This window comes from Rhipicephalus sanguineus, chromosome 6, assembly GCF_013339695.2.
Source record: "Rhipicephalus sanguineus isolate Rsan-2018 chromosome 6, BIME_Rsan_1.4, whole genome shotgun sequence".
In the NCBI taxonomy this organism is placed as follows: Eukaryota; Metazoa; Arthropoda; class Arachnida; order Ixodida; family Ixodidae; genus Rhipicephalus; species Rhipicephalus sanguineus.
Window position 1 is genome coordinate 141,376,139 of NC_051181.1, and position 12,418 is coordinate 141,388,556.

General features: G+C 45.1%; 2 protein-coding genes across 3 annotated transcripts in view; one reads left to right on the forward strand and one right to left on the reverse strand.

The window, feature by feature from the left end:
- Positions 1-5,381, reverse strand: part of LOC119396579 (ataxin-7-like protein 1) — a 28,197-nt gene extending 22,816 nt beyond the window's left edge. Inside the window, exons 1-6 of one of the 2 annotated variants that reach the window (XM_037663854.2) lie at positions 5,226-5,381; positions 4,900-4,968; positions 3,984-4,088; positions 2,450-2,677; positions 1,748-2,143; positions 23-105 (exon numbers count right to left, since the gene is read on the reverse strand). In XM_037663854.2, coding sequence (XP_037519782.1) covers positions 23-105; positions 1,748-2,143; positions 2,450-2,677; positions 3,984-4,088; positions 4,900-4,968; positions 5,226-5,310 — 966 coding nt within the window. In that variant the 5' untranslated portion in view covers positions 5,311-5,381. Of the gene's footprint in view, positions 1-22; positions 106-1,747; positions 2,144-2,449; positions 2,678-3,983; positions 4,089-4,899; positions 4,972-5,225 lie in introns of both variants that reach the window. The other variant, XM_037663853.2, reaches the window with a different exon arrangement.
- A 418-nt stretch (positions 5,382-5,799) lies between these two features.
- Positions 5,800-12,418, forward strand: part of LOC119396580 (uncharacterized) — a 36,275-nt gene continuing 29,656 nt past the window's right edge. The window contains 5 exon segments of the mRNA XM_049417148.1: positions 5,800-6,387; positions 6,923-7,004; positions 10,523-10,555; positions 10,557-10,702; positions 11,934-12,028. Coding sequence (XP_049273105.1) covers positions 6,243-6,387; positions 6,923-7,004; positions 10,523-10,555; positions 10,557-10,702; positions 11,934-12,028 — 501 coding nt within the window. The 5' untranslated portion in view covers positions 5,800-6,242.

The following is a 12,418-nucleotide window of genomic DNA, read 5'->3' on the forward strand; positions in this document are numbered from 1 at the left end:
CATGGCTTGGATGAGCACTTACTTTGCAAGTGAGGGAGCGGGTGCATGGCTTCCCGCTGTCTCCAATAAGGACACCGCAATGCTTGTTTGGGTCGTACTCCCGATCTGAAGATTAAAAAACACAAACACTGAAGACAGGCCCATTGAATGACTGTCTTCATACTTGACATAAACAATCAAAACATTTTGTACGACTGTGTTTAGTAAACTACGCTTCAGACAAACACGCAGGAATTTATAAAATCTGATTACCTCATCATATGTATTAGCAGAAATGTGCCGAATGTACGCTGAGCTAAACGAAGGTTTCCAAACTATGGAGTTTATCGGAGGGTTCTGTTTACAAGTAGGGGTGTGCGAATATCAAATTTTTCGAATACGAATCGAATACGAATATCCACCTTCGAATATCGAATCGAATATCGAATATCAAAGGAAAAACGCCTCCACAGTAACAATATTTTATTTAACATGTAACTATTTGAAAAAAAAAAACATTAACAGCCGGACTGGCAACACAACATACACTGCTATCTCCAGAACACAATGTCCCGGCTAGCTCAATGAAAGTAATGACTAGATGTTATCATGAAGAAATATAAGTTGCTCCACATGATCAGGCAACAGAGACACCCCCCCCCCTGCCACTGAAAAGGCACGCTCGCTTGGAACAGAAGTGGCTGGTATAGGGAGGTACATGGAGCAAAGCTTTGCCAGACTGGGGTATCTGAAGGTGCCTACAGTCCGCCACCGGTCACGTGGGTCACTGTCTTTCGTCAGAAGTGGTCCCGCATAGTGAACTAGTGGTAGTGCGGCACGTTACGGCCACATAGTATTGAAAATGTACGGTTACATGATCGCCAACAGCGCTGCACGCCGGAGATGCACCAGCAATAAATCATACGTATTGGGGCGCTCGTCGCAGGCAGATATCGTGCCTCCGTGTATACTTACGATGTTTATCGCTCCTCTCGGCAACGTTTTTAGCGATATGAACGCAGCAGGAATGTGGAAGACGAGTTATTTTATGCATGATAATCGAATCGCACATCCGATTTTTCAAATATTCGAAGTTATCGAATATTCGAAACTTTTCGAATACACGATTTTCGAATCGAATACGAATATTTCGAATGTAATATTCGACGAATATTCGAAACTTTCGAATATTCGCACACCCCTATTTACAAGTGTTTCTTTTTTTATTCCAATTTACCACAGCAGCTCAATACAATGTGGCCATTTGTGTATATGAATCTGACTAAATAAATAAGTAAATATGAACAGTGAATGCCATAGAAACCTTGTAACTTGTAATCCCTGTAACTCTGCTCGTACTTGACGGATTCTAAAAATTTTTGCGGCAGTCAATTCGTGAGGCAATAAGCTCTTTTAATGAAGCCATTGAACGGTTTCTTGGAAAAATGTTGCAGGGCCCCTTTAAAGTGCACTGACATGACACAGTACACAGGCCTCTAGTATTTGGCCTCCATCGAAATGCGACCGTGGCGGCCAGGATCGAACTGGCGACCTTCGGGTCATCAGCCGAGCACTGTAACCACTGCACCACCGAGGCAGATGTTGCACCTTATGTATTAAATGGAGCACAGATATGTAAAAATGTACTTTGTGGCTAACAAGCTGCACTTTAATTTCAGAAAAAATGAAGTTCAATCTAGTAAGCAACAACATTCAAAAGAGTTTGCAACATCCGCTGACATCACCCTCCACCAGCTTCGACCCGCACCTTTACAAGGGAGCAGCTTCCTCTCCCGTTGAATTTTCTTCCCGTGAGAAGAACCGGTGCCGGCCGCGGAGGCTCCACCAGAGGGCACCTTCCTGACAGGGGCGGGTGCCACAGCGGGAGTCGTCGCAACTGCCACTGCCGAAGCGCTGCCGGCGCTCGCGTCCGGCATCAAGTGATTGGCCTGCCCTGGGCCAGGCCCGGATAGTAGTCCCAGCCCTCCTGGGGTTAGAGGTGGCGGCTGCTGAGGAGAAGGCAACTCCTTCTCGCGTCCAGGCGAGCAGTTGCGAGCGGCTGTTCCGTCGGGCTGCCGTGGAAGCGGCATACGCTCCACCCGGACGACAGGTGCCATTGTGTGGTTATTACGTTTTAGCCGTTCCGCAGCGCCGCTGTGCCTCCCTGCATAGGTTTTGCAAGTGTGATCACCAATGAAGAGCACACAGAGATTAATGTTGAAGGGAAGACTGCGACATATTTCTTGGAATTTTTATGCACCAGTAGCACATGAAGGAATATAAGATTTATCTGCAACTGCTCCATCAATCGCCGACTTCTTCTTTTGTCTTAACTACAATGCCACCACTATTAGCGTTAACTTGGAACTTAACGAAACGCTGCCATTAACAATGGGAAAGCTTTCCAGTATCACTTTTTTTAAAAACCTTCACTTGATGCAGCCCAAAAATTGGTTAAAATCCCGTATACCTGACAGTGAGGATCCAGCCGGAGCCTTTGCCGTCGACGATGGGCGCCCGGCTTGCCCACCCGAGTGTCGCGGCGCGGAAGACGACGACGTCGAAGATGAAGATGATGACGACGATGAAGACGAGGAGCTGTGCCCCGACGACTTTCCACCGCCCGAAGGGTGGAGCACGGATGGGTCCGCAGTGTGGTCGCCCCGACCAAAGTTGCCAATGCTCCCATGCCGCTGCTCTGAAGGACCGCAAAGGGCACAAGGCGATGTCACACATAGCTCTCGATGTTTGACAAATAAGGAACGTAACATAACTCGTGCAACTTGGAAATGAAACTTCAAATACATGCAGCCACTGCTGCCTGCGAAGCACGTCGAGTTTCTAGCACAATTGAGTTCAACTCCTATGTTGTGAATATAAGAGCACCTAATGTCAAAGGAATGACTTCTTATGGATGAGCATTGTGGACTTGGGAAACATAAGCTTTATAATTCCACGCAATGCAACTAAACACAGGCAACTGCATCAAAGCTACTGGAGATAACCTTCTAAGGTCGTTGAGTGCTTTTAGTTTATACGGAAATCGTGTACTCTCAATCTCCTATGTACACTTATAACCACAATTTAGCGTTACAGAAAAAACTAAACGCTTGCTAAGCAGCATAGAATCCATGGTGTTTTCTTTGAATAAGCACCTTATTCATTAGCTCACTAGAAGAAATATGCACAAGTTAATCGATAAGAATTTAATGGATTCTTGCTCAAGTAAATAAACCTGTGCAAATGATGAAAGAGCAAGATGATTAAGAAATTTAATGTAAGCGAGAGCACGAAAATAACTTACACAAAGCTACTCGCATGCCTTTCGCATCTTTGGCGTTGCGGAAATTTAACGCACGTTGTGCACATCCGGCCCAGCTGGTATGCAAGCATTGTGCAACGTCATGAAAGCAGCTGCATAACAGGTGACACTGCACTACTAAACGCCTGAAAACTATATTCCTCAACAGGTGACATTATACCAATAACCGCGTGAAATACATGCGTGTTCAAAAATGCCTCATTAGCAGCGTGGAGAGAATCTTACGATTCCGAATCACGAACTAAGCGCTAAAAATTTAGAATAAGTGACATTGGAACATTGTTTCATCTGTTTTCTGGCAAGGAAATGTCGTGAGCAATATTTGACATTAGGCAACAAAATGTACAAAAGCGTCACAAAACAACCACCAGGTTCTGCTAGTTATGGACTCATAGTGGCAACGATTTTGGCTGTCATTTCCTGAGACTCTATTATGGTTTCGTTTCACAAGCAGCATATCAATCAAAAGAAATGTAGTGTACGAGTGGTTATCTAAGAGTTTCGTACTATTAAAAAAAAAAAAAAGACTACTAAGATCAAATAAAAATTCGCACAAAAGCAAAAATATATAAACTATAAAAATAAAACTTCTTTTTCAAACATTCACGGCTGAATATGATCACGTGTTACATTCCATGCATAGTGAGTTTTTTTTAAAGAAAAAAAGAAGGAGCGAACATACCCAAGTGATTTCGCAGAGCCTGTGGTTTTGTGACTTGGTTACATATCTCACACACAACTAAATAGAAATCATCCCACGCCGGACAAAATCCAAAAAGTTCCATATCTGAAACAGAATGCACCGCAAACGCCCATTTTTTCGCTCGTCACGTCACCGTTCGGGTAAAAGCAAAATAGAAATAAAAACAATACAAGCCAAGCACATCCAAACACGAAACGTTACACTGGTTTCGGAACGCATGCAGAAAAGTTTAAACGGAGTAAAAAGACAGATGCAAGCGCCACATGACTGCATCGCGATATCCAAGGGTGCACCATAACCACGAGCGCGGCACATCGGCGATGAACTTTTTCTTGTAACGCGACTTCGTGCAAATGAGTGGCGACAGAGACACAAGGAATCCGCGAGTTCTCCGGGACCAACGGAGGCAAAAAATGTATCCGTTATTCCGCCGCCCTCCCCAATTTTGCGCTTCCTGAACGGAGGCGAAGCGCGACACGAAGCTCTCGCAGCACGCAGCAGTCGCTTCGGAGCAGCACAGCTTGTTGGCTCCTTGAAGGTCACAGTTTGTCGGGAGGGGGGGGGCCAGGCCCCGAAATCGTGCACAATGCGGCGCAAGACAACAGTTTTTCTCGAAACGTGCAATCGGTTCGAATCGTCAGCCGGCAGGCAGTACGATCCGAATGGAAAGCGAGTAACGGGGGAGGGCTTGTTTTCATCAACCACGAGAGACACGAAACGGCGCACCAAAACACGAGCGCTGCGCCCGGCCAGTAAGCGTTCGGTTCGCGCGCGCTTACAGCGTTCGAAAGTGCACCGAACGCTTCGACAGTCATGCCCACCGACCACACATGTCAGAGTAAAGACGGAGAAAAAGTTGGAAAGGAACAAGAATACGTGGACGAGGTTTCCTTACCCTCTTTTCTTAATTTCATGGCATCGCTCTCTCTTTTCGCTGTCTCTGCCTCTGTATCGGCTTCTTCGTCTGCTGAAAAGCAGGATATCCCGTAAGTGCTCGTCTCAGGGCGTCACGTTAGAAAGCGATCTCCAAAGAGGAGATGAGACACGCTAAAATAAGAAGTACGTATGTAACTGTGTCAGCGGTGCTTGTTATTATTCGTTTAGTCTTAGCTTGTGTCAGGGGAGCCTCTCTGCCGCGGTACGCAGCCAAAGGCGCTCCGCCATCGCTTGTCACACACGTCACCAAAGGCAGCGGGAGCAAGAAAGAGCCGTCCTACTCACTTTCTGGACTCCTGAAGCCGATAGTTTCGGCCCAAGAATTCCATGACTGTCCTTCAGTAGCCGACACACTATTAGGTGCCGCCATTTTGAGAAGATCTGGTATTTTTTTGCTCGTTTTTTCTTGCCGTTGATGAAAACAGATGAAAACGTAGTACGCTGACGTCACAGCTCAGCGAGCCGTTTATTGGTGATTACGTATCGCCACCTCTCGTTGATTTGGTAAAGCTCGAGCTCTGTTGCGTTTTACGACTGTTAAATCTAAAGTCTGATAAAATTTCGTAAACTAACTTGAAGAAACTCGCATAAATAATTTTTATTAAGTACTCAAAACATCAGTGCAATACCCTTTAACATGATAGTTTCGGTTTCGGTTCTTTTGCGCACGTTATATTTTTATTTATACCTTAATAAAAAAATAAAAAAATACTTACCTTTCTGTAGATTTAGCAATTAGTTACATTTATTATTTTTGGTACTTCGCACACTCACTTTTGCACGAACGCGTCGTTGAGCCGCAAACGAAACTAGCGCCACTAGCGCCTTGCTGCGGAGTCTCACGCATCATTTCAATTTCCTAGGCGCGCGAGCACTACATATGTTTAATGAATTTGTTGTTTGTGTTGGTGCTTCGTCGTCGGCTTCATTTTAAACGCGATGTTTCGCGTTACAAGCGGAACAGCGCGCGAAGGAACGCCGTGTTCTCTCTGGCTCGTCCTTGATTGTGCGTACATACGTGTTTTTATTTCCTCGCCACGCACCGTGCGCTTGCGAAAGGACATCGCGGGTGGGATTGTTTAGTCGGCCAGTGGAACCGTTGTCATGGTGTTGACCCTGTTCAAACTTTTTTGACAGCTTGCGCATCGTTGCGCTGCTCCGCTGCTATCGCGAATCGTTTGCTTTGCCTGTTTCGCTTGCCCGAATGCCTCTGCGATGTTCTCGTGCAGTTCCTTTGCGAGGTTTCGAGCCCGAAGCGACGCCTTCTCGTCGTGAGTTAACGAGTTTGCGTTCGGGGAGAGCATGATTCCGGGAAATGATGCTCGCAACCAGTTCCAGTCATCGGAGCCGACGCACTGGGTTTCCAAGGCGCCCACGGGCTCGGAAGATGTAATCACGCTCACCAAAGCTCAGTTACAAAAGCTGCTTAGAGCACTGGAAGCTCAAGGTGAGAACCTTTATATATATCACTTTCTTCTGTAACATGGTTGCTCCTTCGTTTAGTTTAGCGCCGCGAACTGTCAATTGCACAGGCGCGGATCAGCTTCAATTTTATTCGGTGTCCAATTGCGTGATTTTCTCCTTCGTTTTTGTTATTTTTTATCTGTCTTCCTTGAAAGTTGATATGTACTTTTTCTAAAGAGGAAAATTATTGTTTCGACAGACGAGCGGCGTTGATAAAAAAGAACGCTGGAAGCGCATTTATGAAGCTTAACTATCTGTGCTGTCGGTGCAATCGCGAAATAACTTTAAAGCGCAGAAAAAAAAAAATACTGGAGAAACGCACCTTCTTTCGCATTTGCTTTCACTGAGGTACCGCCTAAGTTTCGTTCATCTTTCATTTAGTCCACTGTTCGCATTGACTTATTAATGCTCACGTTTATATATATATATATATATATATATATATATATATATATATATATATATATAAAGTGTATTTTTAAATCTAATCGCCATAGGCATGTCTGTGTTTGTTTCAGAGCCCTCTGATACAATAGCAACTGCCTCAGTGCCAACCATCACCAATGGCCTTAGTAAACTGCCCATCTCAGGAGATGACTGGTGAGGTCTCAGTTCTTCCCATCATTGCATACATACATGTATTTCCTTTCAGCATGAAATAATTCTTTCTATCATGACTGCACTTTTTACTGTAGCATGGTTACTAGCAACCTTTCGAATAAGATCGCATTCTTCCTTTGAATTACCTTCATGAAATGGTGTTTTGATGAACCACTTATTCACCATGAAAGTTTAGCAGCTAAGGTGTTCTGCTGCTAAGCTTGAGGACGTAGGTTCAATTCTCGGATCTTGGTGGCCATATCTTGATGGAGTTGAAATGCAGACCACCTGTGTGCAGTCAACCACAAAAGTTTATGGACCACACGAGTGTGTGACCAAGTGCCTCTTCGCGGCATTTCCTCTCTATTTCTACTCCGGTCGACAGCGCTGCTTAGGAGTGGAAATGACGCATCCCTCCCTCAGTCGATGGCCTTGCTGTTTTCCAAATGGGCACAAATAACATGACACACTCTTGGGCAGCAGTGGTATGTGCTTCTGTCTAAGAGAGCAGTCTGTCAGCATAACTGTTATAAGTAGAGGCCGGATTTTTAGGCATTAAAAATGCCTGTTTTAGGTGCCTTAAATAGGCAGGCAAAACACGTTTAGGCCTCAATAAATTTTTACATAAATGCAAATAATGTGAAAACAAAGACGTGCACGACCTGTATCTGCCACAGGAAAGAAAAGAAATGGTATTATGATGGCACAAATGTGCCAACAGTTAAACATAGCCATGCAATTGTCCTTTTACAGCAGAGCTGTGAAGGTTAGAGGCACGCTCCATCCTCGGCCTCTTCTTCAGCACCTTCCTCTTCTGCTTCTCTACCATAAGACTGGCGCTGATTTGTTCGGCAAGGGATGCAATAACTTGATTGGCGAGAGAACGAGTACAGAGCGAGAGAAAGAGAGAATGTTTTGGCGCAAAAAATTTTTTTGCCGAGGCGCGATTCGAACTTGCGTACCCACGATCAGAATCTGAGCGTCCTAACGACTTGGCTATCCTGGCACGTTGGTAGAGCAGAGCATAGCCTTGTAGAGCGTAGTACACGCACTCTCTTCATTATCTTCTTCATCTTCCTCTTCTGCTTCTAGTCCACCAGCTCTGCTGTGACCCAGCCTTGCGTGACTTTGTGCAAGCTGCGCTGACTTTTTCCCGCACGGTTCGCAGAATACAGGCTCTCCTTTTATTCTGTAGCATGGTGAGTCAAGTGTCCACTGTCGAATCAACACACTCCTGGGTCTCTTTCTTTTCGGCATGGCTGAGAATGGCAGCACAGGAGCAGATAGCCAGACCGCTAAAAGACCAGAACGGAGGGATGCCTTGTATTGGCCGGGCCTAATCGCGTAGTGTCAATTTCTCCCCTGTTGATAAACACCTTAAAGGGGTCATGAAGCACCCCTTGGGCTGGTTGAAAAAACACATCCTGCGGAAAGCTGACACGGCTACGAACTGCTCTGCCAAATATTACAGTCGTGCGCGCCGCGTAATGGCCACAAGCGGAGTGCGAAGTTGCCGTTTCCCCAGGCACCCTCTTTTCAAACAGAGGCCGGTTCTCACTCTCGTCGGTGGGCGGGGCGCCTGTCCGCTGTACGTCGCAAGAGACATAGCATGCTTATTGGCCGATAGCCGACGTAAATCGAGAGCGGCGTTCGGATCAGATGCGCTTCTTGCCGCGGGGTGCCGCCACTTGCTGGCGCCGCACTCCTCAGTACACGGTAGCCGCACTCGCGCAAGCGAATCACAGCGGGAGAGCGATCGCGTTTCATGACGCGCACTGACGTAACTTCTTTCCCCCTGCCGTCCCTCCCTGTCTAGCTTCCAGTGCGCTCGTTGGCACGAGAAAAGAGAGAAAGTGCTGGGAGCGTGCGCCAAACCCCCGTAACTCCGCTGATTCTTGACAGATTCGAGAAATTTTTGCGACAATCGATTCGGGAGGCAGTACACTCCGATACTGAGGTCATTAGATCATTACTTGGAAAAGTGGTTCATGACCCCTTTAAGAAGTAAAATACAAACAAAACAAAAGCCGAGCGCACATCACATTTTTCTTTCCTTTGCTCTTCACTCTCCTGTCTCCTAATGGCTCTCCATGGTTTTGCATTTGGCAACCGCTTGCTTCATGTCAGTGCGACGGCGTATGGTGACTGGAGCGTCCCATTACACTGCTGCTAGCGGTTGTTTTCCAGAAGTTGGTTCAATTAGAGGACTAGGTTGAAACCCATAGGGTTCCGAACAGTCAGTGTTGCCCGGTAACATGAATAACTGTCTCAAACTACACTCAAAAGCGAAATGTGAGGTTAAATAGTGTTCTTATAGGTGCTGATTTTGAAAATAGGCATTTAGGCGCAAATGCCAAAAATAGGCATTTATAGGCACTATAAAAACACTATAAAAGCCCTTCTTAACCTCTAATTCATGCTCATATATCAAAATGGGGTGTTATGAATGCAAGGAACAAAATAGGCATTTGCCTAAAATCTGGTCTCTAGTTATAAGTCGCAATCTTTGTCACAAAGTGATATCTACCCAACGGCACCCTTTGAAGCATGCCATGGTGTAGCTTTGATTCTGCTATCAAAGAAGTGTGACGCTCATACTGCAGATAAGTGCTTTGCGTGAAAACAATGAACTAACAATGTTCTGTGCAGAATCACAAGAAGACCTGTTTCTGGCCCAGCGCTGCGGTCGATGATAGATGGCATGGTCAGTCAGCTTGGCACGCGCTTGCGTGGTCCGCAAACTTTTGTGGTTGACTGCACTTAAATTTTTAACACCAGGTGGTCAAAATCAGGAGTCCCCCAACTATGGCATTGCTCATAATCAAGTGGGACAGCATGCGAAACCCTAGAATTAAGAAAAAAGAAAACTCCTTTTAAGATGGTCATCTGAGGTTTTCTTTAGCCCTTTCAGTCACGAATTATGATGCACTGTCTGCAAATGCATCAAATTTGCATGGCATCATTTCAAGGCACTCAGTATTACATTCCAATAAATAAAATGAAGGAATGTGTTGTTTTGTGTGAGTTACAGTAATTAATGTTAATTAGCATGTAATTAAATATCTAAAATTCTGCAATCAGTAAGCTTCAGTCCTTGCATAAAAGGAATCAACTATTAGGCCCAAAATGCATGCACAGTTTGTTTTTTAGTTGTATGCTTTTCGAGCGAAGAAAAAAAATACTCTTGACGTCGGTTCTGGAATGTCGCATGTCGAACGATCGTCGAACATGGTAGTGTCTCTAGCAAAGTGATCATTTGCAGCATTAAGCAGCATAATGAAGTTAAATAACCGCTAGTTGTCCACTCAGGAAGCCTGCGCAAATGTGCACACTAGGTTTCAGGCCGTTTGAAGAAACACGTGCGTGATGCCACTCCGAAGTTGATGTGTACAATTGTACACACCGTGACTCAAAGGGTTAGGTACTTCCAGTGACTCTGGGTGCCTAGCATGCTTGGGCACTTTCCCGTTTGCAAAAGAAGCCCTGCCGTGGTTCTCAATTACCGTCATTGCTTGCAGCTTGCCAAACTGGGTAAAACGCAACAGTGGAGCACCCCGCGGCACTCAGCACTCCAATGAGTCATCTCTCGCTGGCTTTTCTCAGCAGGCTTTCAAACTCGCATCCGGAGCTCGGGACAGCATCGAGCCGTCCTTTCTCCAAGCTGGCTCAGAAGCAGCGACAGTGGGAGAAGGAGAGAGGTTGTTCAAGCATTTTCATTTCTGGACTCAGAAGTCAAAACTTGCTTTTTGAAAGGCACCCTGAAATGGTTTTGACGATTTTTGGCAAACCCATTTAGCCTGTAGTGTAGGTCCTTTGTATTATTAGCAGACAGATTGAAGAAGTCTGAGTAAAGTTGTTTAATGCACATCACGACAGATCGTAGCACGCTGCCACCCAGTGTTTTCGGCCACCCCAGTCATAGGAGACGGCACTACTTTAGAACATCGCTTGTGTGACTGATCAGATTGACTCTTTAGCATTTGTATCATTTGTAGAGGCCGAGTTTGTGGCGCACCTGGTGGCATGCTAACAGAGGATTGCAAAAGGCAAAGCGCGGCAAAGAAATCGAAGAGAATAAGCGTGTCCTCAAAGAAGGGCTACCTTTAATTGCCAGTGGCTCCCTTGATACATAGTGCTTCGCTTAATTATGGGTTGAGAGATTATCTACGAAACTCTTTCAGGCACCCTTTAAATTGACACAGAACAATTATAAATCAACTTAAACTAGTTAAACAGTTTTTAAAAACTTATAAATTTGATAGTAAAGACATGACTACTAGTAGAGAAAATAAAGCACAAACTTCCCTTCCTTAAATTTCCAGCTGAAAGTTATGCTATAATACATCAGTGGGGCATCACGAATTTCAGGGCATTTTACACTGCTTTGCAGTGGCAAAGCCAGGGTGCTGGTTTGGGGTGTTCAAACAACACCCCTCCCTCAAGATTTTTATTTCTTTACATTCTGTATGTCTATATATACGCGCACGCATGCAAACATACGTTCAGAACCACCCCCCCCCCAAAAAAAATTTCTGGGGATGTCCCTGACTGTTTGGGCCGCTTTGGCTCAGGAAAGATTGTCAAAGTGTGTCTGGGGGAGTTCGTTTGCTTTTTTTTTTTTTTCTAATACAGTGCTTCATTCCTGATGAACATTTGACTATTCATGAGTTCAAACTCTCAAAATTTATGATGTGGCAGTGAGCCGGTGTGGGAAAATACTGCCAGTGTTTCTACTCGTCTTCTGATTTGGCCTTTTCTTCCTTGCCAAGCCTCTCATCGTGTTAATGTATTTCAGATGCTTAATTTGTTGCTATAGCTGACCTTGGTATTCTGCCATAGTGTACACGTAACATTAATATCTTCAGATGCAGTAAAAATGATAACATACTCAAATAACGAACCACAAGTACTACTTTCACTTTTGTTTAGCTGAAATGCAGGAGTGGCATCCTTGGGGGCGTCCTGGTGGAGGCGCACCCCGCTGCCAACCCGTGGCGGCTGTGCCACCGCGCACTGATGCCCAGGTAAGCGATAAACGGTGCACAAAGCTTTGTAAATTTTACTTTTTTAATTGCTAGCTCGGTGAAATTTAAATGTCACATTGTGATTAAAATCCTTTGATTGCTGCATGCATTTTGTGTAGTTGACATTCTGTTTGTTCACTGTATAGCAAATGAAAAAAATATCCGCACCTATAGTAACCATTTGAAAGAGCAATCTGTGGGGAAATACATTCTAGTAGGGGTATAAAGAAGTACAGTAATGTAATCGATTACTGTCATAATGTTCAGGGCTTATGACTGAACGGAGCAGTGTTACGTGACATTAGGCAGTGTTGTTGAGCATTCACGTGCTCCCTGTTATGCGTTCAGAAGAAAAATTCAGCTCTATCGGACACGTGAGAAGTCGCTGTG